Source organism: Herpailurus yagouaroundi, unplaced genomic scaffold (assembly GCF_014898765.1).
Source record: "Herpailurus yagouaroundi ecotype Mexico unplaced genomic scaffold, PumYag 139, whole genome shotgun sequence".
Classification (NCBI taxonomy): Eukaryota; Metazoa; Chordata; class Mammalia; order Carnivora; family Felidae; genus Herpailurus; species Herpailurus yagouaroundi.
This window is the reverse complement of record NW_024412394.1, coordinates 47267736-47294315: the sequence shown is the minus strand read 5'-3', so window position 1 is coordinate 47294315 and position 26580 is coordinate 47267736. Positions and strand designations below refer to the sequence as shown.

The following is a 26580-nucleotide window of genomic DNA, read 5'->3' as shown; positions in this document are numbered from 1 at the left end:
TTCTGAGAGGTCAGCACAGAGGCTAGCGTGGGGCTCAAACTCATAGAGTGCGATATCATGACCTGAGCCGAAGTAGTATGCTTAACAGACTGAGCCACCCAGATGCCCCTCAAATTACTTTAAATAAAATGTAGGAGTAAAAACATGGTTGCTGCTTTTAGGAAATCATTAAATTTTATTAAAATTTATTAAAAACCTAAAATTTTCCATTGAGTAATGACTGATTGATAGGTAGGTAGGTAGGTAGATACAGAAAAATAGAATCATTCTTTCTACAAAGCTTTTATTTTATCTGAAGAGGCAATATTGTGCCCTATAAAAATCATTAAATATAAAAAAATGTGAAGAAATATGTTCAATATCATACTCTGAGAGATTCAGAAATTTATCACTAATGTTTACATTTATCATCTATTCTTGGCTGTCTTCTTTTCATCCTATTTCACTGATACAATTTTTTCTTTTTACCTTATCAAGTACCGTAGTCAGGTGCTCCTTGCAGGACAGAGACTGGAAAAGTTCTATGCACAACAGAGATGATACTGCATGAGGAAGCAACCGATGGATGATAATAGGAGACGTGGCAATTCCAAAAATGAGTATTAGTGGAAATTCATGTAGATGTTGACTGGTTTTCAAAGGAAAATACAAAATTGGGATTTTTCTTTTTTTAGCAAATATATTTCAATACATCAAATTTCAAATTAAGACCATCTTTATCTGAATGTCTACTGTGTAAGACACTGATGAAGAGTATCATTCTAAATACTAAAATTTTCTAGGTCACTTATTTTCCCGTTAAAGTAATATAGATGGTTTTTTCCCAGACATTCTAGCTCTGAAATCAATCTACTAAAAGATCCTCTCATTTTATAAATAAGAATACAGAGGTCCAGAGAGATCAAGTGCCTCTCTCTAAGGTTATACAATCTCAAGTGTTAGAAGAGTTAGATATTCAATTTAACCTCTCATCCAAAGTTTGAGCTCTATAGTCTTCCTAACAGTTAGACATCCAGTCTATGCTTTAAGAGTTCAGTGACATGAAGCTCACATTTTTCAAGGTAACTTATTCTATTTATGCACATTTCTAACAAACACTATGTCACCCAGCTATACATAATAGCTAAGAAACAGGAAACTTTCCTTACACATATGTAAGACATATTTTTAATGGACACCATTTAAAAATGTTATATACTTTCCTTGCATTAACTCAAACTTATTGGACATGATTTATTCCTAGTATTACTAGTATGAACACAAATGACTCCCACAGAGTAAAACAGCACTATCTTTGAGAGCTACTGTGGGTCTGAACACTTTGTACCATGGCTGATGATTTTGTTTGCTACCTCCTACTGGCTATTGCTTGTCAGTATTCTAGCTATGCAGTTCTACCTTCATAGGAGTGGAGTGCCCTGGCTCTGTTACTGCTCTAAGTTCTTCCTCACTTTAGATGGCAACAGGAGTCACAAGTCTAAGCTCCAAAAAAGTACAGCTCTTTTGTCAATATTCTTAGTGCGCAACTTTCAAGCATGTTAAGCAGTTCAGTTTTAGCATTAAGAAAATTCTTAGAATCTAGAAATCTTCGTTTCTATGGGGGAAGAAAAAGACACTATCAAAATAGTAATTATAAGACAATATATAGCTTTAGGTAAATTTAGCCACACCTATTAAGTTAACATACAGAAAAAGCCAAAATAAATTATATCCTAAAAATGCACCACGGCAAATACATGTCACTGGATTTTAAATAGGGTTAGTTAGTTCAATTCTGAGTTTCACAGGAATGCCCTGAAAATCCAATGAGATCATGAAAATAGTTTCTCATTATAAAAATTATATAAGATAATGTTATTTAGAAAACATACTTGCTCAGAAGAGCTATATGTAACTCAGAGCTTCTAATGGTGGATAGGTATCAGAAAATAAGACCTGACAAACATCTCAAGCTGGAGTAATTTATCGATTTAATGGGCAAGAGACAGACGACCTTGGTGAGAGAAACTACATTTTATATTGCCTTTTCATACTAATTAAAAGGTGGCTAACTTTAGTCTTTTGATCTCATTCTTGGATCAAAAAGCAAATGAAAATCTGATAGGAGGTCTTTGAACATTTAATTATAAGGAATTTGAAATCATTCTGGTTTCTATCCAGTTGGTATTAAAATGAAGATTAAACTGCCATTCATTTTCTCTGGAAAAGGTTGCTCTTCAAGTTAAAAGTTACATGTTTCCTTAATAAAAAGAATTTTATGTAAAAGCCAGGTGATATATCATCTACCTGCTGATAATTATGAAGTCCTGGAGTACTTTTGTGGTGAAGCTTTCCAAATCCTTTAAGATAAGCACAACAGGAGGAGACTGCCATTGGCTAGACGAAGTCCTCTTTTTCCTTGGCAGTTTTGGATCTGTCTTCTTTAAAGTCACGTAAAAAGGAGTTAAAGTAAGCCTTACCATTCAAACAATGCTACAACACTACAATGATGTATCTCCCTTTACATTTTACAGTAATGCTTTTTCTTTTATTTCTCCCACATAATAAAGAGAAACTCATTCCAACAGTTATTAGCAGAATCTTTTTGTGTCTGACATGGGAATAATAACCAAGAAAAAGGTTCAGTAAAATCTATAACTCATATGAAATATTTATATTTTTTTGCTATCTGAGAAAATGACAAAAAAGCATGGGGAGAACATTTTCTATAAATTATTTTTTCTGTTAATAGAATGTTATATGTTGCTTTGCTTTAAGGTGAGAACTAGTATTTTTAATTGAAAAGCACAATAAACAACACTACTTGCTGGTCTGCTACTGTTAAATTTCAAGTTGAAAAGCACCTTTAATACCATCTGGTCCAATCCCAATCTTTTAAAGATATCTGACATAAACTGCATGTAGCATCTGATTTCTAGAAAATTTTAAATTGTGGATCAAATTAAGATATTATGATATGCATGAGACCCAACTTAATTCCTATATAAAGCAAAATGAAACTTCACTTACGGTCGACTTCAGCAAATACGTTTTATCAGAAAATGTTACCACAGTATTTTTTCCCATACTATCTGGCTACACGGCATCATAAACTAAAGCTGTGGTTTTATGGTACAGTTATCCATGAATCACCTAGGTTGTTCATTCTCACCAGAGACTGTGATGGCAGAATGGAGCTTCTTTTTAGTTAACTGTTTACTGTTGAATGTACTTTACTTACAGACCATTTATTCCCCAAGAATTGTAAATGTGGAACAAATTAGATTTTTTTAAAAAATGACTATTTCTTTTTTTTTTTTTTTTTAATTTTTTTTTTTCAACGTTTATTTATTTTTGGGACAGAGAGAGACAGAGCATGAACGGGGGAGGGGCAGAGAGAGAGGGAGACACAGAATCGGAAACAGGCTCCAGGCTCTGAGCCATCAGCCCAGAGCCCGATGCGGGGCTCGAACTCACGGACCGCGAGATCGTGACCTGGCTGAAGTTGGACGCTTAACCGACTGCGCCACCCAGGCGCCCCAAAAAATGACTATTTCTCATTGGACTAAGTTGACACTGGGAACTGGCAGCATGGTTCAACCACACAAAAGCAAATATTGAGGAACCTAAGAGATAATATATTAAAGTCATAGCCATTGTCACAGAGATAGAATCTGCCACAGAACCAATTCCTGATGCTGTTTTTGTCACTAGATGACATTCTCCCACAAATAAAATGGCCTTCTAAAATGAGAACCTAAATACTTACCAGGAATTAGACTGCATACTGATAAAAGAATACTTAAAAATTCTAATAGCCTTAGGAAAAGTAGCTACCATTACTTAACAGCTAGGGTGCATAAGCATATTCTTATTAGAACAGTATTACGTTTAATGCAATTCTAAGCCTCTTCAATCAGATGCAAATCCCCCCCTAAAAATTGTCAGTTTACATTTACCTGTGTGACACTCATATACCAGCTGGAAAGAGAATCCATTGAACAAAATGTCTTTTTCTGGGTGACCTGAATACTTTCCTCTTTGGATTCCTCATCTACACAGCAGTTCATCAACTTTGAGACCAGCTTTTGCAAAAAATGTTTCATATCTGCAGAATATAAAAGGTAAGAAAGCTTATCTCCCTTTAAAACAAATATGAAACAACTGAAACTTCTTAATCAGTATATTACATTTGGGTAGAATGTATTCTTGTACACTTAACATTAATTTAACATTTAACATATTAACTATTAATGTTCATTAGTATCTTCTCTTTAATATTTAAATTTCATTAATTCAGACTAACACTAAGCCAAAGTTTATGTATACTATCTATACTAAAAATGTTACCTAAGTAAATGTGTAAACACAAAAACTATAAATCTTATGAGGACACTATATATTTAAGTTACACTAGACAGCAAAAAATTTTTAAGGCCTCTAAAAACGATCAAAAGTGTTACTTACATAAGTTATTTTACTGATTACAAATCTTCCTTATAGTCATTTTAAAAGATGTCCTAAGGGCTTTGACTTAATCAGTTCCAATCAGTTTATGATTATGAAAGTAATATAAGCACATAAAGCCCTTATGTCAATTCAAATCTCATTCCATTTTACTCTATTAGTGTCCATATCCTTTACAATTTAATGGTTTCATATAGATTAGCTCTGGCAATGGACATTTTTTACCATGCTAATCTTTCAGAGCAGGACAATAAGATGATTGGAGGCTGAAATATGAGCCTACACAGTCTATTCTCTGTTGGGATAAATAAGAGCTCCCCAATCCTTAATTCTAGCTCCCTGTCCCAAACCTTCCAACTTATTAGACTTTTACCGGGTTAGGGAACACATCTCATAAAATATCTAAACTATTACTGGCAGCGAAGCTGATACGGGGGGGGGCGGGCGCGGGGCGCTGGAATAAAGGAAGCAAAAGGTGGCAATGAGTCCTGCAACAGTCAACATTACCATGATAGGCAATAAACCTCACCCTGCCCAAATGTTGTGCCATGCTCTTCCCACAAATAAAAAGGGATCAACAAAGCTAGGGCGGGGGGGGGGGGGGGCGGAAAGAAGGTCAGAAGAGATCTGTAACATCTCACCAAGGTTATTAGGGCATTTATACTGTACCTGGACAATCTTTAGCTTGCAATGAGACTACATATGGAGTGACATTATTCTGAAGGGCTTCTGTTAGACTTCTGAATGTTAAATCATGATCAGTTACATTCACACCTATGGGATAATACATCAGTATTACACCATCATTTGTACTATAAATAATTTAACAACAAAGCTACTTAACATGTCTAGTGAATTACTGAATAAAAATATTTTTAAAAATATGAGTAACAAAAAAAACCCCATGATTAATAACAGAAACCAAGAAAATATCCTGCATAAATGAAGAGATCTCCATTAACAATAGATACCTGGAAGCACACAAAATACTTGTCAGAAAGGGTATTTAGCATAATCTCTCTTTAAAAAACATTACTGAGAATGTGTAGTTAACCCATGAAAACATCTTAGGAGTAATTTTATTACTTGTCAAATTCATAAAGTACTCTTTAAAATACTCATTCAAAAATAAGGGCTACAGATTCCGGGTTTACTGTGATCCTGACTTAACAAGTGAGGAGAATCCAATCACTAATCCTATTAATGACTGTTGTAGTAAATACAATAGTAAAATACACACTAAGCTGATTTCTGAGGGAAGAGGCTAAAAACAAAACTTCAGGTACTTTAGGTATTTACTAAGCCTCTCGTTCTCATTTCCACAAGTCAGAGTTTAGTGCTGTGCATGCAGTTATCAGAGTTGAGTGTAATTTCCCTATCACATTGGAAAAAATTCTACTGACTGACACTTTCCTTTACGTCACAATCTGAGATTTCTAGAAAGTGCTTTGGCACTTAGGCAGGTGGCAACAGCAGCTATCTTGAAACTGCTTGATAAGTGCTACTATAAAACTTCAACTGTCTAGAAGAAAAACAAAAGGTTCAGAATCTAGGCCACCAATAAACAGAAAAATTTTTTCTAGGCAAGTCAATAAATAAAAATGTTGGCAGGCTATGTTTTTCCTTTATTTATGGGAAGACTGGGTGGCTCAGTCAGTTAAGCATCCAACTCTTGGTTTCGACTCAGGTCATGATGTCATGATTCATGATTCAAGCCCCAAGTAGGGCTCTACAGTGACAGCACTGAGCCTTTCTGGGATTCTCTCTCTGACCCTGCTTTGTGCACTTGCATGAGCTCTCTCAGTCTCTCAAAATAAATGAATAAATTTTTTTTAAAGGCTTATTTATTTTGAGAGAGATAGATCAGGGGAGAGGCAGAAAGAGAGAGAGAGAGGGAGAGAGAGAGAGAATCTCAAGCAGGCTCCATGCTCCCCACAGAGCCTGACGCAGGGCTCAATCTCATGAATCACGAGATCATAACCTGAGCCAAAATCAAGAGTCCAACACTTAACCAACTAAGCCACACAAGTGCCCTGGCAGGCTACTTTTAAACAGACATATATCTTTTTGAAAATAGAAAATGTGCAACTGTGCCTAAACATTCTTTGACTACATATTTTTTTTTACAGTATCAAAATGATATTCCTTGCATTATGGTCTATGATTGTGATACTGTATCTCTGAACAAATTTAGGAGTTCAGCAAAACACCAGTTTATCTTGTCTTTCACTGATTGACTTTATAAGCTATTTAACATTATGTTGCTTACAACAATGGACTGTATATCGGAAACAAGAAAATCAACAATGTCTTTAACTGAAAAAATGTTCTCAGACTACTGACTTTGAAATATAAGATTTCCATTAGCTTCTTTTCTCCTTTTGGCAGTAGGCAGATAAGGGATTTAAACAGTGCTCTCTCAACAATCTATCAAGCCATCCCTCTTGATTACATTTTCCCCACTCCACTTCCAATTGTTGTAACCTAGTAGTAGAGAAACAAAGCACCAAACAGTATAATCAGGCCATCACTGGGTCTCAGTTTCTCATCCATGAATGAAAAGGGTTTTGAAATTAAGTGCAGGCTGCACTGAAAAGCTGTTCACAGTATTATAAAAATCATTCCCTGTGTCGTTACTCAGAGTGGTTCTGGGATCAGCAGTATGGGCATCAGCAGGAGGCCTGTTACAAATGTAGAGTTTTAGGCCCTGCCTCAGACCTATTAATGAAAGCCTGCATTTATTAAGATCCCTTGGAGGTTATTTGTAAGTACATTAAATTTTGCTAAGTATTGCCCTGAACATCAGGAATGAGATTTAGATAATGAACAGGATTAAAGGCAGTATTAGGGCACCTGGGTGGCTCAGTCGGTTGAGCATCCAACTCTTGATTTCAGCTCAGGTCAGGATCTCAGTTTGTGGGGTCAAGCCCCGAGCTGGGCTGAGCACAGACAGCTCAGCTTGGAGCCTGCTTGAGATTCTCTCTCTCTCTCTCTCTCTCTCTCTCTCTCTGCCCCTCCTCCACCCATTCATTCTCTCTCTAATGATTTTTTTTAAAAAAATCAGTATTAAATAATACAACTAAGTTACTATCTCAGTGCCCACTAGTTTAACAAACCTTGAATAAATAACAAATTGCAAGTGCAATGAAGAGTACATTTGAAATCCAAATAAACCCACTTTCTTTCCAAAAGAAATAAGGAAATTTGCTAGTATTCCAAAGAAATTTTCCATTATCCTGCAGCCAGATAATTTGGTTAAAATGGGATATTAATGATGGATATTTAAGTACCTAAGAAATTTACAATCTGCAGCTTAAAAGCAATTTATATATAATTCATCCAAGCCCCCTTATAAACTTCATGCAGTATTATGAAATAATCTAAGATTGATAAACTAAGCACAGGGAAATAAAATTAGGGTCATAGATAATTCCACTGAAGATAACAATTTTAAAAAAAAGCACACAAATCTAATCTACTAACCCACTGGTGGTTTCTTTATTACCGAATTCAAATCTCATCTATTCTCATAAAATAACTAAGGAAGAGTAACGCAAATATATTTCTCCTTCATTTTTCTGACAGAAAGTTGAGGAGGGTACTAGCTATTCCCGGATCAATTTCTTTTAATTTAAAGTTGTACAGTCACTATAAGGAACTTTTATTGGTTTTGAAAGTAGTTAGAACAGTATAATTAGTTTAATTCTATAAATGAAAGACACAAAACAGGTTGATCAAGAGAAGTTAGTCTCTACTATTCTCAACAAAACCACTAACTAAAAAAACAAACCTACACCCATACATACCTAGAATAAGAGCAGCAGTTGGAATTTCTCTGAGTTTTATTTGACAGCCCCAGTCTCTTGAATTCTTATGGAATCCAGAATAAGACTGTTGCAGAAATTCAATTAGACTATTGAATAGGTTTTTATTTAATTCTTCTTGTAGTTGCTACAAAGAAAACACAAAACTTTATGAATTATTATCAGTAGTAATGTGATGCATCTTTCCAAGTCTGGGAAAGAAAATCATCATGAATGCCAAAGATTATGTATAAAATTATTAGATGGATGAAATAAAAAATATTTTTTCCTTAAATCTCCATTCATTAGTATTTTGGATTCCCTCATTAAAGAATCAAATTTATTCATTCAACAAACATTTACTAACCACCTTACAAAGGAAAGGTAGTCTTTATCCTAAAACAGTGAAAAAAATTAAGAACACTTACAATTTAAAAACATTGTGTAAAGTGCTATGATAATACAGAATAAAGAGTAGGACCATCCAACTTAAGCTGAGGATGTGAGCCAAAGCATTAAAGCAGGTGATGGGGGAGGCGACTATAGGGAGAAGAAAATCAGAACGAATGGGGAGTAGAGGGAGCAGGGAAGCAAGCAAGCACCAAGTATCCAGGGAACCACACACACAGCTAAGCATCAAGAACATGAGAAGTGGTAGGGAATGAGCCTGGACAAATAAACAAGGGGCTAGACCAATAAAATTACATTTGGTGTTAAAAGATTTGGGTTTTATCCCCTGGGGAGAACCACTGAAGGGACATGAAGCAGAGATGTGATTAAATGAAGGTTGAAAGGGTTAATCTGACAGCACTGTGAACAGATGGGAGAAGCTGTACTGGCAGTGAGGCTGGAAAACCCCTGCAGCCTGGCACTGTATCTGCCTGAAGGCAGGACTTTCCTAATTTGGCCAATGGTGCTACAGGGACTAATGACAGACCTGAGGGGTCTGACATCAGAGGCAGAGACATCAGTTAGGAAGATCATCACAATTCAGGTTAAGAAATGAAGGCCTACGCTAGAAACCACAAACTCAAATTCCTTCAAGGGTCTTTCAAGGGAATACATGAATGTGCAAAGCCCTAGGTGAAAGCAATAAAGAGTGGTAGGAAGCAGTAATAAACAGAGTGCATAACCCTCCCATTTAAAACAAACAAACAAACAAAAACACTGTGTTGCTCAAATAAAACAAGTCCGCTCAAGATGTTGGCCCTAGAACTACAAATCTGCTAAAGTACAGACATTTTTTAGGGCTAGAATATAAAGAACACAGAAGAAATTGGATATGAGGAATGAGGGAATAAAGTATTTTAAAAATAGCTTGATTCCTTAATTCTATAACTGAATGGATTAATTTAAAGAGTGCCACCATTTAAAAGCTGTGAGCATATGTAGAGCCCCTTGCCTTAGCAGCTATCATTATAAATGTATGTTCCAGGAGTGCCTGGGTGGCTCAGTTGGTTGGGTGACCGACGTCGGCTCGGGTCATGATCTCGCAGTTTGTGAGTTCGAGCCCAGCGTAGGGCTCTGTGCTGACCGCTCAGAGCCTGGAACCTGCTTGGGATTCTGTATCTCCCTCTCTGTCTGCCCCTCCCCTGCTCACATTCTGTGTCTCTCTGTCTCTCAATAATAAATAAATGTTAAAAAAAACAAATTTAAATGTATGTTCCAGTACCTGAAGCCATGCTTAATACTTGGAACAGGAGTGTTTTTTTAGAATATACAGCTTATGCTAAACTAATATTACCTACGTTTCATCAATACTCTTGAAATTTGGTGGAAAGGAAGATGGGAAGCAACAAATACGAGATTTACGGTAATAGAGAAATATAAGTTATTAAAAAAAGTATTCACCTCAGTTTCAGATTTCATCTGCTGCCATATCAACTGATAAGTTTCGAATCGAAGCTTACTGTCCTCAGACTCATTTTTCCCTTTATTAAAATAGTCCTCTAAAAACACAGAAAGAAATAGGTCAGTTTCTTTTTTATATGATAAAAGTTAGAAAATCTGTGTGCAGGGGTACCTAGCATCTGACTCTTGATTTAGGCTCAGGTCATGATCTCATGGTTCATGGGGTTGAATCCCACATCAGGCTCTGTGTTGAAGGTATGGAGTCTGCTTGAGATTCTCTCTCTCTCCCTCTATCTCTGACCCTCCCCTGCTCTCTCTCTCAAAAATAAACATTTAAAGAAGAAAGTCACACTGAATTTTTTAATCTGTATCAAAAATATATGTATTTGGAGATAGGTGACATCCAATATCCTTTATATTTAATTTTATTTATCTCATATTTTTACTATAGTAAGTGTATCTATAAGATTAAAAATATATTTTACTTTTTATTTTACTTTATTTTATTTAAAATATATTTTACTAAATATATATTTAGATTGTATTTCTATCACCTTTGAATTGCTAACAGTATTTCATGGATTTGGTTTGATTTAATATTAATATATTTTTTACTATTTTCTCTTATTCTACAGCCTTGTATGCTTTGCTTCGTATATTTGCCTTGAACTCTCCTTTGTAAAATGACTCTTAATACTATGATTCTTTTGACTATTCAACTATATTCAACTATTCAATTGACATAGTTTAGCCCAGCCTTTTATTTAGTCTGTCTGTATTCCTTTATATGCTTTTTGAACGTTTTCCTCCAAATGGTTAGCTATTTATCAAAACACCATTTATCAAAATACCAGTGCTTTTCAAACTTTTTAAACTATGATCCACATTAAGGAATACATTTTATCATATGCCTGTTGGCCATCTGGATGTCTTCTTTAGAGAAGTGTCTATTCATGTTTTCTGCCCATTTCTTCACTGGATTATTTGTTTTTAGGGTGTGGAGTTTGGTGAGTTCTTTATAGATTTTGGATACTAGCCCTTTGTCCGATATGTCATTTGCAAATATCTTTTCCCATTCCGTTGGTTGCCTTTTAGTTTTGTTGGTTGTTTCCTTTGCAGTGCAGAAGCTTTTTATCTTCATGAGGTCCCAAGAGTTCATTTTTGCTTTTAATTCCCTTGCCTTTGGAGATGTGGCAAATAAGAAATTGCTGCGGCTGAGGTCAGGGATGTTTTTTCCTGCTTTCTCCTCTAGGGTTTTGATGGTTTCCTGTCTCACATTCAGGTCCTTTATCCATTTTGAGTTTATTTTTGTGAATGGTGTAAGAAAGCAGTCTAATTTCATTCTTCTGCATGTTGCTGTCCAGTTCTCCCAGCACCATTTGTTAAAGAGACTGTCTTTTTTCCATTGGATATTCTTTCCTGCTTTGTCCAAGATTAGTTGGCCATACTTTTGTGGGTCCAATTCTGGAGTTCTCTATTCTATTCCATTGGTTTATGTGTCTGTTTTTGTGCCAATACCATGCTGTCTTGATGATTACAGCTTTGTAGTAGAGGCTAAAGTCTGGGATTCTGATGCCTCCCGCTTTGGTCTTCTTCTTCAAAATTACTTTGGCTATTCGGGGTCTTTTGTGGTTCCATACAAATTTTAGGACTGCTTGTTCTAGCTTCGAGAAGAATGCTGGTGCAATTTTGATGGGGATTGCATTGAATGTGTAGCTAGCTTTGGGTAGTATTGACATTTTAACTATTTATTCCTCCAATCCATGAGCATGGAATGTTTTTCCATTTCTTTATGTCTTCTTCAATTTCCTTCACAATGAAAAGATGCTCAACGTCGCTCCTCATCAGGGAAATACAAATCAAAACCACTCAGATACCACCTTCACGCCAGTCAGAGTGGCTAAAATGAACAAATCAGGAGACTATAGATGCTGGCGAGGATGTGGAGAAATGGGAACTCTGTTGCACTGTTGGTGGGAATGCAAACTGGTGCAGCTGCTCTGGAAAACAGTGTGGAGGTTCCTCAAAAATTAAAAATAGATCTACCCTATGACCCAGCAATAGCACTGCTAGGAATTTACCCAAGGGATACAGGAATGTTAATGCAGAGGGGCACTTGTACCCCAATGTTTATAGCAGCACTTTCAACAATAGCCAAATTATGGAAAGAGCCTAAATATCCATCAACTGATGAATGGATAAAGAAATTGTGGTTTATATACACAATGGAATACTACGTGGCAATGAGAAAGAATGAAATATGGCCCTTTGTAGCAACATGGATGGAACTGGAGAGTGTTATGCTAAGTGAAATAAGTCATACAGAGAAAGACAGATACCATATGTTTTCACTCTTCTGTGGATCCTGAGAAACTTAACAGAAGACCATTGGAGAGGGGAAGGAAAAAAAAAAAATTAGAGAGGGAGGGAGCCAAACCATAAGACTCTTAAATAAAACTGAGAACAATTTGAGGGTTGATGGGGGGTAGGAGGGAGGGGAGGGTGCGTGATGGGTATTGAGGAGGGCACCTGTTGGGATGAGCACTGGGTGTTGTATGAAACCAATTTGACAGTAAATTTCATAATAAATAAACAAATTTTATATCATAATCCAACACACATTTAACAGAAATAAAAACAAAAGACCCACAAAACAATTCTTGTCATGTGACAGTGAATGTTTTCTTTTCTATTCTATTTTTTAAAACCATTATGACTCACTAAGTTGATTTCATGACTCGCACTTGGATTTTAACCTTCAGTTTGAAAATGTTCATTTATTAAATAATCTATCCTTTTTCCCACTAACTTGAGATGCCTTTATTATCTAAATACTTACAAATGCACTTGTAACTATATTTTAACTTTTTCTTTTGTTCTACTGAATCCACGTTTATTCCCACAGCTGTACTGAACTGTTTTAATGACTGGAGCTTTGCAGCACGCTCACATATGGAGTATTACTCCATGGAGTATTACTCCAGGTCTTCCTCCTACCACCACCAAACATTATCATTCTTCTTCAAAATATTTTAACCCATTCTTTCAAATAAACTTTGCTATTGCTCAAAAATAACTAAAATGGCATTGTGATTTGATTAAATAAAATCTGGAGATTGATTTGGGAAGAAATGATATGAAGTTGTTAAAAAATTCACATCCAAACACTACAGATCTCTTCCTTTAAACAAATTATTTTACATTCTTTGTAGTTTTCTATTTTCCTTCATATTTCTTGTTGTTTACTGTTAGTACTTTATTATAACAACTAGAACTTTTATAGTATTCAATAATAATGTGAAAATACATATTTTGTTCCTGACTTTACTGAGATGCCACTAGCATTCTACTACCATCAAGTTCTGGTAGTTTGGAATAGAGATTCTCTTTTATGTTAAGGAACTTTCCTTCTGTTCATAGCTCACTCAGAGTTCTTAGCAAATATTTTTTGAATTTATCAAAAGTCTTTAGAATATACTGAAGTCATTACATGGTAAAATGAGAGACAAGGTTATAGTATAAAAATGCAAACAAGAAACGGCAAGGAAACACACTATTACTAAGAGACAAAGCAGAACAACAGGGTAGCCTTAGAACAGAAGTCATTTTACTTTGATAATGAGTAAATCCATATAAAATGTTAAAGTGGCAAATCAAGACAATAATTTTTAATGTGCTGAATAACATGGCATCGAAATACTTACAAAAACAGTTAGAAATTGGGAAACAGCAGCAGCAGGACAATTTAACCTGTTATTTCTCTCAGTCATTTATAGAACAGGAAGGTAAAAAATAAATCAGCATTAAGAAGACCTAAAGAATGTAAACTATTACTGTTGACAGGTTCCCACCTGCTCCTACGCACAATGCTCTACTTCAGTGTGAACTTCCACAGTGTCAGTGTCAGTGCCCCCACAGGTTTCAGTCCCTCTCTCTCCCTTTCTCTCTCCTTCTTGCCCTGTCGTTTTCTAGGATACATAGTCATCCACAGAATACAGAGGAGAGGAAGAGTTACCAGTCCTCTCTTAGGTACACATCCAAGTGTCTTCAAGTCAGTGGACAGATGGGGGACAAAATGTAGGGCATCTTCCTACTTCTTCAGGCAATCTGTTTCAAGAATTGAAGCCAGTGAAGGCAAGTGCTAAAATCTAGATATGTTTTCCTCATTCCTGCACCATCTGTCTTATAATCAGGGTCAATTCCTTTAAGATTCTCATATCGAAATACTATCTATTGGTTTCAGATCAGTAGAATGAAAAAAAAAAACTAAGCAAAGTTTAATTATACAATTATATATATTAGGTTTACTAATACTAAAAACTTTAAATCTTAATTATAGCTGAAATTCAACAGAAAAAGTTCTAAGCAAAAATTCACCTCATATGAGAGGCAGTACCAAGCAATGGTTAGACCAGAGGCTCTGGAATCAGACAGCTTAGGTTCAAATCTCAGCTCTGCCATTTATTAGCACTATCACTGAGAAAGTTCTTTCTATGTCTAAGTATCCTCATATATTTTCATGGAGATAATCATAATACATTTCTCATAGTTTGCTGAGAGAATTGAAAGTAACACATATAGGGCCTAGAAAAATCTAGCATATAATAAAAACTCAAATGCTAGCAGTTTTGTTAGTTATGACATTGCTGATGTTATCAGATGTCATTTTATCTTCTATTTTCTTCATAGATAATGGGAAACGACTTGAATTTTCTCTGAAAATGAACTATTTCGAGTTTAGCAATCTCCAATATTAAGGAAATGTGTTAAGTCAACCACTTACGAATGAAAAAAAATTATATTGTAGCTTTTGTTTGTTCACTATCTCCAAGTCTATCACTGTCACTTTTTATTTTGGGGGTGGGACAAGGAATACGGCAGTTTCATATTCCTTTGACACTAAGTTTAAGAGGGTATAGAACTTGAGATCACTGTTTATTCTGTTAATGAGAAACTAGGTTCTTATTATAAGTCATACCTACCCTCTGTCCCCCTCAATATGGACGATTATTTTATTATTTGCTCCTTGAGCATAGGTAAGAGTACCTAGCTTGTCTCAAACTAAAGGAGTAACTAACACCCTAAGGTTTGCATCATGTGATGACTTAGAAAAATCCTTTTCAATAAATATAAGTTATTTATTTTCTTAGTCAAACAGTGGTACAGTTGTTTTTTCTTTTTTAATTCAAAACAAGTACACAAATATGCTTAATTACACATAATTTTTCCATCAGAATTAATCTTTACAGTACTGAAGACTGAGTGTAAATAATTAGCCTGTGAGGAGCTTTAAAAAATATATATATATCAATACCTAGGTAACATTCCCAGAGATTCTGATTCAATTGGTCTGAGATGGGGTCTGGGCATTAGTATCTTTAAAAAGTTTCCCAAGTTGAAATCTAAGTAAAGTCAATGGATTATACCAATGTTAAGTTTCCTGGTTATGATATTTTACCAGTTACCCAAAATGTTACCACTGGAGATTTACTGGGTAAAGGGCACAAGGAAATTCTCTATACTTTCTTGCAACTGCACAGGAATCTACAATTATATCCAAAAAAACCTTGAAACAATTTTTTTTTTTTAAGTTCCCTGGGTGATTCCAATCTGCAGCCCCAATTGAAAACCAGTACGATAAACACTTTCTGACATTAGTATCATGATTTGTTTGAAAAAGTCAATTCTTCCTAACATGATCACCACACAGATATCTGGAGATAAATTAAGAAAGATAGTATTTTTTTAATCTGAATTTTATTGAGGAATAATTTACAATAATAAAACATGCCCATTTTAACAGTCTAGTATGTCCTAATAAAAGTATACACTCATATAACTGCTCCCTCAATCTAGAAAACATTTCCATCAGTCCAAAAAGTATTTCTGGCTCTTTTGCATTCAATTTCCCATAACGTACCCCAGGAAATCACTGAGATTTTTAAGACAATCTCTCTCTTTTTTTTTTTTAAATCCATCTGAGTTAGTCTCTTTTATTTTATTTTATAATTATATATAGATAAATAGATAGGTAACTTTTTTTTTTTAAAGTAAGCTCTATGCCCAATGTGGGATTTGAACTCCCTACTCAGAGATCAAGAGTTGCATGCTCTATTGTCTGAGTCAGCCAGGCTCCCCTAAGACAATCTCTTTTGAAGAATGGGGACATATCCTTTGAAGGAAATTTACTTTCCAATTTGCCTTTGAAGGTCTATTGGAGTCCCTTTTAGATTGAAACCCTGGGAGGTACCTTATCCCTTTGACTATAACTGCTACATCAGGAAGGTAAGTAAAGTCAAACTTAAGACAAGAAAACTACTAAATTCAATTAGGGTTAGGTTAGTTCAAAACTTAGGGGAGGAAAACTAGCCAATTCAATATTAAGACATCTTACCTACTGGCACAGAGATCTTTCTCTTCTTGAAGTTTGGCTTAAACACAAAACAACCCTATTAAAAAAAAAGTAAAAAGGAAAAAAAGTATAAAGTCAAAGTAGCCAAGGAGCAGATAAATCTGATTAACCAAGTATTTTGTGGATAAGCAGAATTTTAAAAAAGTATTTCTTTAAAGTACTAAGAAATCATCTCTCTTCTATCTGAATTAGAACAGGAAAATTCTTGAAAAACAAAGGGACTATCCATTTCTTTCTCTTCCTTCCCATGGGATGCTCATCTTTGATTTTGCTCTTAGAAACTGATCTAAGAGACAAAATAAAAGCTGATGAAATTTAAACCCAAAAAGTTTCCATTTTTATAAAACTTAGAGAACATTAATAGCATACATTAAAATTAAGGTAAAAAATAGTGACGCTGTCTCATTTCAGAAGAAATATTTATTATTTAATTAAACTTCAAGGATCCATAACCTTGACAGGAAATAGATAATTTTGGCTATTGTTTCACCTTATACATCTTTCTTCATCTGATAAAACTCTTATTCATCTGGTCTGGGAAAACTTCCCTAGTTCTCTAGTTAGAATTATTCCTTTCCCTAAGAGCTCAGAATACTTGAATGCCTTTATTTTGCTTTGTTTTAAATCCCTTTCACTGTGTATCATATTTATGGTTCTGTCTCACCAAGTAGTTTACTGAATGCCTTCAGAGCATAGACTGCATTTAACTCCTAATTGTTTCCTCAGTATCTAGGGTAGTGTTAGCATATACATTAGGCAATCAATATATGGAATGAATGCTGGCCAAGTAATTTTCCTTGTAATTTCCTAGTTACATTTAGTACCATGTTATTCCTTGACTAGTGATATACAGCCCCCAAGCTACTGGTTCTGCGTTTATTCTACCAATCTTAAAGCCACGCACCATGTAAGAGCTTCTTGAAGACTGCCATTTTTGTGGCGCCTGAGTGGCTTAGTTGGTTGAGCATTCTGCTCCTGATTTTGACTAGGTCATGATCTCATGGTTCCTGGGATCTAGCTTGGAATTCTTTCTCTTCCTGCCCACCCCCCACTCATACTCGCACTCTCTCAAACAAAATATACTTAAGAAAAAAAAGACTGCCATTTTTATGGAAAATGAAAAACAAGATTAAAAAAATACACCTAGAAAAAATCCTCTCAGGATAGTGCTAAAGAGAGCTGTGCAAATATAAAGTGGCCATTTGGGTTACAGGATCCAAAATAAGAACAGTGCCTTTTTTTATTCTATTAAAAAAATTTTTTTTTTAATGTGTATTTATTTTTGAGAGAAACAGAGTGTGAGCAGGGGAGGTGCAAAGAGAGAGGGAGACACAGAATCCAAAGCAGGCTCCAGGCTCTGAGCTGTCAGCACATAGACCGATGTGGGGTTCGATTCGAACCATGAGATCATGACCTGAGCCTAAGTCGGACCACTTAACCCACTGGGGCACCCAGGTGCTCCAAGAACTGTGCTTAACACTCTTATATCTGCAACTACTGAAATACACATATTTATAAAAATCATGTAGTACCACAACAACCTTGTCATTGCCTCCTTTCTACATCCAACTGCAATTCAATAAAAGAAAAAGAACTATGAAGGAGTGAGATATGACAAGTGCCTGGAATGGATCCTAATGTATGGCAGCGGTAGTAATATGGTTAACGGCTTTGAACTGCTGAACAAGTAAGTGATGGTATTTGAGACACAAGTCATCTAGGAGGAGAGCTAACAGGTAGAAAATGTAACAAGGAAAGAGAAGTTTACATAGGTTTAAAAAAAAAAAAAGCTAGCAGTTACACGAGCTCCTAAAATAGTCCCTAAGATTCTTATTTATGCAAAGTCCCTTTCATAATCATCTCAATACAAGCATTTCTGTAATAATGCAGTAAATGCTTTCCTGAAAAAGAAAAAAAAACTCGCAATTCTGCAAGATATACAAAAGTAAGAGGTTTATGCAATGTAAAGGATTAGGGTGCAAACCATGCAAAACCTATGGAAATATATAACCAGGGCATAACAAAAACAGTACCAATCCTAATAAAAAATACTAGTGTAAGAGAACTTCAAATACCTCCATTTTGACTTCAAACATTCTAATTGATTAAGTGCTTCTTTCCAGCTCATCTCTTAACTCCGGCAAAACATCCTGTGGGCACAACATCCCTTAATGGGAACCAAAACTAACACCTTAAGCAGTAAGGACTGGCCTGAGCCAGCAAGACTCCATCCATGATTGATTCCAAGACATCTATGAATCTGATCTTTACTGCCCACCTGTGCGAACCCACTGACCTTTGTCCCACATTTTCCTTATATAAACCTGGAAGCATTTTTAGCACTTTGGACACAGTCTTTGAGACTCTAGTCTGTCTTCTCACTGTTGGCTTCACTGAGATAAATTTCCTTGTTTCACTCCCACTCGTTTCTCTGACTTGGTTTTGTCAGCAGCGAGTGCCAGAACGTGGTCTGTTTGAGACCCCTAGAGCCAGCTGGTCTTGCACTCCAGCACCCTGACTACACTAGCACAGTTAAAGCTCTACTGGCATTTGCACCAGGCATCACAGTCAATCTTCTGTAAACTTAAACTCTGAAGTTAAGGGCTTAAAGTTCCCCTTTGATATAGTCTCAAAAGGCACTCCTTCTCATAATTCTAGCTTCATTTTAATCAAAATTAAAAATAAGGCCCATGGTAAAGCCTTCTAATCTACTGTTTTAACATAGGGAGAAATGTATTTGCAGTGTTTTCACCTACATTCTCGACTTTATCACAGCTTAACTTAAGGGGCTTCTGGGTGAACTCGTTACTAAAGGTCTTACTTTACTTGGGTATAGAACAGTGCTGTACAACAGGATTTTGAGTAACGAAGGAGAAATATCATGTCTCTGCACTAAAATGGGAGTCACCACCACATGTGGTTACTGAACACTTGAAATGTGGCTAGTGAGACTGAAGAAATGTATTTCTAATTTTATTTAATTTTACTTTATTCTAATTAAAACTGAAATAGCCACTGGCTATTGTGGCTACTGGCTATTACATTAGACAACAGAACTCTAGGGTTTATCTTCCTACCAACCACATTATCATGTCTTCTTGCAATCCCTGACCATTGAGGCAGCCCATACGAGGTCTATATGATCTCCTCTGACACACATACACACCTACACTACTTTTTTATTCTCATTTTTCATAACGCTACCTCCTGATTATACTGATTTTTCCATTCCTTAAATAGATCACTTTATTTCTATCTTCTGGGCCAAAGAACATGTCATTCTCTTTGCTGTTAAGTCTCCCTGCCCCCAATCCTTTGCCTAACTTCTACTTATTTTTCAGGGCTCAGCTAAAATGTCACTTTCTCCAAAAGGCCTTCTCTGACCCTGGGCAATTTGCTAACTTATCACAATTTGTTATCATCAGTTTATCTGTGTTTAATATTTTTCCTGAGTGAAGGCATTGAGTCTATTTTGTTTACACTCTATCTCGGTACCTAACGGAGTGCTTGGCGCGTAACAAATATTTCTGAGAAAGAAAAAAAGTAAAGAAGACTGGGGCACATCCTCGGGGAATTCGACCTCCACAAACCAAAGCTTACAAAATCCTCCCAGCCACAATACTAAGGCAGATGGGTGTTTTCGCTGCCCAAGCAAAGTTGACCTCAACTGCACTTGGAGCAGGGACGCCTCAGCTCAGCCTGCCACTCCCTCCGCTCCAGCCGGTACATCGAAGCCTACGTAACCTCTGCTATATGCCTTCTTCAAATGGGAATGCAGCGACCGCTGTGTCTAGTGGGCGTCCGCCGCCCCCCCCCGTACCTTGGACACCGAAGAAGTGGCCATGGTCCCACCGGCCCGCGGGATTCCAGCAGCACTCGGGATTTCCCGCGCTCCCTCGCGGCGGCAGGGCAGAGGTTAGTGGCCGGCCACGCGGCTTCTTGATTGGCTGGCAGAATCCTCCAGGGCGGGCTTCCGGCGCGCGTAGGCGGGGCGTGCAGAGAAGGGAGGGGCGAGGATCCGGGCCAGGCAGCTGGGGCGTGCTTCTTGGAGGTGGCCATGGCGTGTGGCTTCCGCAGGTCCATCGCCCGTCAGGTACGGACCCGAATATTGGTAGAAGGAGGGCCCTAGCGGAACCCCCACCCCGCAGCCCCTTCACCGCTGCGGGTCATCCCTCAGAGAGAGGGTGGATTCCACGGATACCCCGTTTCTGCCGTCTTCTCTTTCCTCTCTGGAACTGCTCGAGCTGCGGAGGCCAACCCGGTTCAGGGTCGGCCATGCAGCCCAAATAGGTTTCTCAGGGTGAAAAGTAAACCTTGGAAAGCACAAATTGCTTCCCTCACTCCATTCTACCCCACAGCCTTGTATGCTTTACCCGAGTGGAAAGTCACTGGGCCGTGATTAGACCTTTTAGAAATTAGTGTTGCTTACACTTAGTGAAATGGATAATGCATCTGAATTTTTATTCGAAAGGATCTAATTTAAAAACTGATCATTTGTCTTGCAGCCACTTTGGCCGCTTGTCCTAGCATTACTTTTGGTAACTCCAAAGATAACGTGAGATGCTGTTTTTGATTCGGAGTCCTATATGTGAACAGCTCTGTAATAAGGAATAAAACACTTCATTAAATTTCATCAAAAATAATTTTTAAAACTCATCGTCCCGTTTTGGAATTTTGCAACGCAACTTCCTATTGTCTTGACAAATCCATTTCCTTTTTATTAATGGACGTAATAGTGGACGTATTTTGCCTGATACGTAATTTCCCTTAGTTCATTTTTATAGTATTTCTGGACTTTTGTGGGAAAATTCCTTTGCCTTGCCTTCATACTTGTAAATGTACTGCCCTGTCCAATGCTGGTTTCTCAGACACCACCTATCCTTCTGATAGGACAAATCTGAGTTTATGACTTACTGACTGGGATAAGAAAGAACACCTCAGCAGAGTTTTTGTTAGTGCCTGGGAAGGAAAGCAGCATCAGATTTTTCTTGAGAATTTGAAGTATGGTTTAAGGCTGGTCTTTCAGTGGCAGAGGGTGAAGGAGTGGAGGAGATAGATGCTTGATTAGGATTGGACACTGATTTAACAATTTTAAGATTGATAGAAGGAAAGGAGTGCAAGGAGTCTTAGGGCATAAACTATTGGTGCTTTCTCCTGAAGAATTGATCGTTTTTTTCAAGAAGTTCCTGTAATGAATAATCAAGCTATTTGGGCAAGAGTCTCCTAGAATAGTAAAAAGTTATGCTAATGAAGACAAAGAAATAATAAAGTCATTCTAATGTAGACAGTAGCCTATATTCAGGGTAGGTAGTTTTGGACCTCAGTGGCCAAGTTGTGTTTGGGGGCGGGTGGGGGGGGTGGGGCTGTAAGATGATTTCCCTTCTCAGTGGTCAAAGTAGTGCCATGACCAGAAACCTTTTGTGTTTAATTTTGCAAAGGCTGTATTCTTCCTTGTAAAGAAGGTAAGTTGGAGAAGCAGAAACTGATACGTATCGAATGTGTATTTGTGCTAATTTGTGTTCACATTCAAGCCACATGATGACCCTATGACATAGAAGTATTAACCATATACAGTTGAGCAAACAGATGCAGAGAGATTAAAAACCTACCCATAGCCAGTCCACATAGTTAATAAATTGAAGAGTTGGTTTTTGAACAGAGATCTAATTTCAAAATCAGCCCTTTACTATATACTGTGATAGTTCTTTTATGAAGGCAAGAAGCACAATCTGATCATTAAACAGAATCTCATAGATTCGTATGGCAGCATAAACTAAGCAAATACATATTTCTTCAAATATGGAGTCATTGAAGGATGATCTGAAGGATTAAATAAAAATATGTGCAATACATATCTTTATGAATGAGGGTCCTTTGACAGTTTAGGAATGAAGGAATGTATTACAGGAAATGGCACGTTCATTCAGCAAATTTTGATTAATGAATCTACATTTTTCTAAACACTATCATCATTCCCAAGGCTGAAAGTGCATAGAATATGATTTCTGCCCTGGCATGGCTCCAGACTAATTTGGTGAAACACATGTATAACAGCTAATTGTAGTCTGTAACCAGTGTATTAAAAGCATGTGTGAAGTGCTAAGGGAATATGGAGAAGACAGCTTCCAAATGTCTGGGAATGCTTTGTGGAAAAGTAATGTTGGGGCTCAGTCCCGAAAGGAGGATGGGTAGGAGTGTACCAAGTCAATAGGGTGAGAACTTGGAGAGTGGTAGGAAATTCCAAGAAGATCATGTGTGTAGAGACACATGGAGAGCATGGTATATTCTTGGAACTACAAGATTTGCATATGACTGAAATTTAGAGTATGCCTCTTTAAACGTTTATTTATTTTTGGGACAGAGAGAGACAGAGCATGAACGGGGGGAGGGGCAGAGAGAGAGGGAGACACAGAATCGGAAACAGGCTCCAGGCTCTGAGCCATCAGCCCAGAGCCCGACGCGGGGCTCGAACTCATGGACCGCGAGATCGTGACCTGGCTGAAGTCGGATGCTTAACTGACTGCACCACCCAGGCGCCCCTAGAGTATGCCTCTTACGAACTCACTTCAGCAAGTCCTTTGGACTCTGCCTTCAAAATAATATCTTGAATCCATCCACTCTTATATCCCTATTGCCCTTCCCTTCCCAAATCAAGCTACTTACAACAACATTCTGATAGGTCTGTTTCCACACTTGCTGTCCCTCAAATCCATCCTCCTTATACCAAGAAAAGTGACTTCTCAAATGTAAATCAAATCACATCACTTACCTAATTAAAACTGCGTTGCTTAAACTCTACCGGAATCATAACATCTTTCTTTCCAACCTCAGTTCATACCACTCTATTCTTCCTTTCTATTGGATTCTAGCCACACAGTTTGTTTTTCTAACGAAGCAAGGCCTTTCCATTACCATTGCGTAGATTATTCCCTGTGCCTAAAGGAAATGATTTTATTGTGCAAGATCAGAGTTTCACAAAACAATACTTACCTTATAAAGTGTGTGCATTCTTTTCTATACTGCATTTTTCAGAAAGTCCTGCTTGGGATTGATTCCCAACCAACAACCTATAGTTTGAAAAGTGTGTCCTCCAGTTGCTCTCTGTCTCAGACCCTTGTTTGCTTCCATCATAACACTTGCAAGAGCTAATAATTACTTCATTAGCTAATTAATTATTCTTAGGGAATTAGTTGTTTTACTTGTTTTGGTGTATGCTTTCTCTATAAGCTTCATGAAGACAGCATGTTTGATTCACTATTTCCCTAGCACCAACAAAGTGCCTAAAACAGAACATGTTTAATAAATATTTAAAGAGTAAGTAGCTGTTTGTGATGTAATATAAGGTTTGCAGCTTTGCCAAATGAGTTCATAATTTCAAAGCTGTGAGATAACATGGTAAAACTGGAAAGGATTAAAATTGTAGTCCTTCCATTTGTGTGACTGACTTACTCTTGGCTGGTTAATTAACCTATAAAATGATGGTATTGATTCCAAGTTTACAGGATTGTTGCAAAGATTAATGATGATGAAGACAATAATAACTGCCATTTGTGAAATATCTCACTTGTACCATGCAGTGTTTTTGCTGAACTTTATGGGGCTGTTGATAAGATCTACGGACATAAATGTTAACGGAAGGTGTATAGTGTCAAGAACTGTGAAGGGTTTGGGATTTTACCCTATTTTACCACAGTTCATTGATGGTGGCAGAAAACATGAGATCCCTTGGTGAAAAAAGGATTTTATTACAGCAATAGTAGTGGTCAGAGTATCAACATTTGCTTGTATCGGTTCCCCAGACACCTCTTCTTCCACAGGGCAATGTGAGGAAGGTCAGATGATACCTGCACAGGTAGTGTGCCGTGTTACATAGGAGAGGAGCCCCGAGTCTTTTAGAATGGGCAGTAGGGGGGCGCCTGGGTGGCGCAGTCGGTTGGGCGTCCGACTTCAGCCAGGTCACGATCTCACGGTCCATGAGTTCGAGCCCTGCGTCGGGCTCTGGGCTGATGGCCCGGAGCCTGGAGCCTGCTTCCGATTCTGTGTCTCCCTCTCTCTCTGCCCCTCCCCCGTTCATGCTCTGTCTCTCTCTGTCCCAAAAATAAATAAACGTTGAGAATGGGCAGTAGGCACGTTCCCCTTTGCTCTGCAGTGGGACTCTCTGTGTTACAGATCTGTTTGCTATACGTGCATCTTTGAAAAGATTTTATGCCATGTTTACAAGACACACAGAAACCTAGAAGTCCTATAGAGATTTTGTCTCCCATCACTTAGGACTGTGGTATGCACACAAAGTGTACAGTACTTGATATTGTGATATTTTAATCTTTTCAATCATCCTATTTGTATCATCTCCATTTTCTAGAGGAGGACACTGAAACTCTGGAAGATAAAAGAATAAAGTTACAGAGCAGCGAAATTGTAGAGTTGAACTACAAACCTAGCTTTTTGACTGAAAGCTCTAATTCTTTATATTCTATAAAATAGCCTGTGTAAAATTGTCAGTACTATATCTGTCTCAGAAACATAATGGCAGAGTATAGATTTGTTTCCCTTTCTCTTTTCACTTAGGTTTTGACGTTAAGTTTAAAATAAATCCAGCTGGTTCATTTTCATTTTTTTTTTTTACTTTTAATTCTGAATGTCAAAATTAAAGAAAAGTTATGATAATAGTGCAAAAAACTCCATATACTCTTTATCCAGATTCACCAGTTATTAACATTTTGCTGAATGACTGAATTGTCTAGATGTGTATTTCTCTCCTAACACGTACTTCTAACGGGCCCGCCAGCGTTCCATTCTGCTTAAAAAACTACAAGTTATTCAAGAGTTGTGCTAAATTTCTTTCATTTTAGATAGTCGGTAATAACTTGCCTTCCCAATCTTTTGGGAAGTTCTCTTCTGTACCCTGAAGTTTCAGTTGTTACCAGGTTTGCTGCCAATTTGAATCAGTTAATCCAGACCTGTACCTGAAGAAAGTCTGTACAAATATGGGCATGCTTGTGCATTGGCTCTTGCTGGCAAATGTACATACCTGGCCTGGTTATATTTGAGAGTCAGAAGTAAGGAATAACCAGGGGTAATTGAAACAGTTTAAGTAATTTAAGATCTGGAAGAGTGATTGATAACATTTTAAGAATTTTGAGACTCATGGCCTATAGACTATTACATGGATAAAAATGCAGAGCTAATTTTCCTGATATATCAGTTCTGCTACCTGTATGACTGCTAAAGCATAAGGATCTCATTTTCATTAGCAAAATTAGAGTTTTTATGAAATTATCAGAGATTTCGATCTTGAATCTGGTAAGTTTAATTTCTAATTGAATTTAGAACCTGTCTAGAACCAGAATGATAGGAATTTTTTTTTTTTTTTTTTTTTTTTTTTTGGCTTTGTGTTCAGTACTTGGGTACTGGGGGTAGGAATCGTGTGTGTCTGAGGGAAAAGGAATGGTTGAGAACCGCCCACAAGCTCCTTAATTAATGTGCTTTCTCATACTGGATACCCTTGTAGTCAAAGATTATATTAAAATCTCTGAGGCTATATTGCCAAATCGAAGACTTAGAATTGTACCTGGTACATTGTTGGCACTCGATACATATTGGCCATTATTATATTACACATTAGAATCTGATCTTAAGTTCCCAAGCCAGATCTGGCATATGTGGATTTTCACTTTTGTGCTCTTAAATGTTCCCTGCTTTCAACCTCAGGTTTTCTCCTTATTCATTTGGGTTATTTAGTTTACTTCTCAAGGAATGTGTTTAATATTTTGTGGATTTTATTTCTCTGTTAAAATTTTGAGTTTTATTGTTGTGGTCTTATTATCCTCCTTGAGTAATTTTTAGTATATTTTATTCTGTAGAAGTTTTTTCTTTCATCATCCTGAGGTCTCAAGTAGGTAATTATCAATAGGCCCTTGTTTTACCTGCGGTAGTCCTAGGTGAAGCCCAATGCCAGGGAAACACCTTTATCTGAAGGGGAAAGAAGAAAGGAAATGTATAAGGAAACCCATAGGCAACATTCTCATGAGAGAAAGCATTAAATCCAAGTTCAGAGACAGTTAAAGA

At 37.0% G+C, this 26580-nt stretch overlaps 2 protein-coding genes across 8 annotated transcripts in view; one reads left to right on the top strand and one right to left on the bottom strand.

Annotated features, from left to right (window-relative positions):
- ORC3 (origin recognition complex subunit 3) overlaps positions 1–20417 on the bottom strand; it is a 61877-nt gene extending 41460 nt beyond the window's left edge. For 4 of the 5 annotated variants that reach the window (XM_040474138.1, XM_040474136.1, XM_040474137.1 and 1 more), the window contains exons 1-8: positions 20333–20417; positions 16495–16549; positions 10101–10198; positions 8253–8397; positions 5116–5220; positions 3939–4087; positions 2287–2420; positions 469–628 (exon numbers count right to left, since the gene is read on the bottom strand). In XM_040474138.1, the coding sequence (XP_040330072.1) occupies positions 469–628; positions 2287–2420; positions 3939–4087; positions 5116–5220; positions 8253–8397; positions 10101–10198; positions 16495–16549; positions 20333–20356 (870 nt within the window). In that variant the 5' untranslated portion in view covers positions 20357–20417. The remainder of the gene's footprint in view (positions 1–468; positions 629–2286; positions 2421–3938; positions 4088–5115; positions 5221–8252; positions 8398–10100; positions 10199–16494; positions 16550–20332) is intronic. The other variant, XM_040474140.1, reaches the window with a different exon arrangement.
- A 102-nt stretch (positions 20418–20519) lies between these two features.
- The window catches only part of RARS2 (arginyl-tRNA synthetase 2, mitochondrial), an 82966-nt gene continuing 76905 nt past the window's right edge, over positions 20520–26580 (top strand). For 2 of the 3 annotated variants that reach the window (XM_040474130.1, XM_040474131.1), the window contains exon 1: positions 20520–20605. In XM_040474130.1, coding sequence (XP_040330064.1) covers positions 20570–20605 — 36 coding nt within the window. In that variant the 5' untranslated portion in view covers positions 20520–20569. The remainder of the gene's footprint in view (positions 20606–26580) is intronic. The other variant, XM_040474132.1, reaches the window with a different exon arrangement.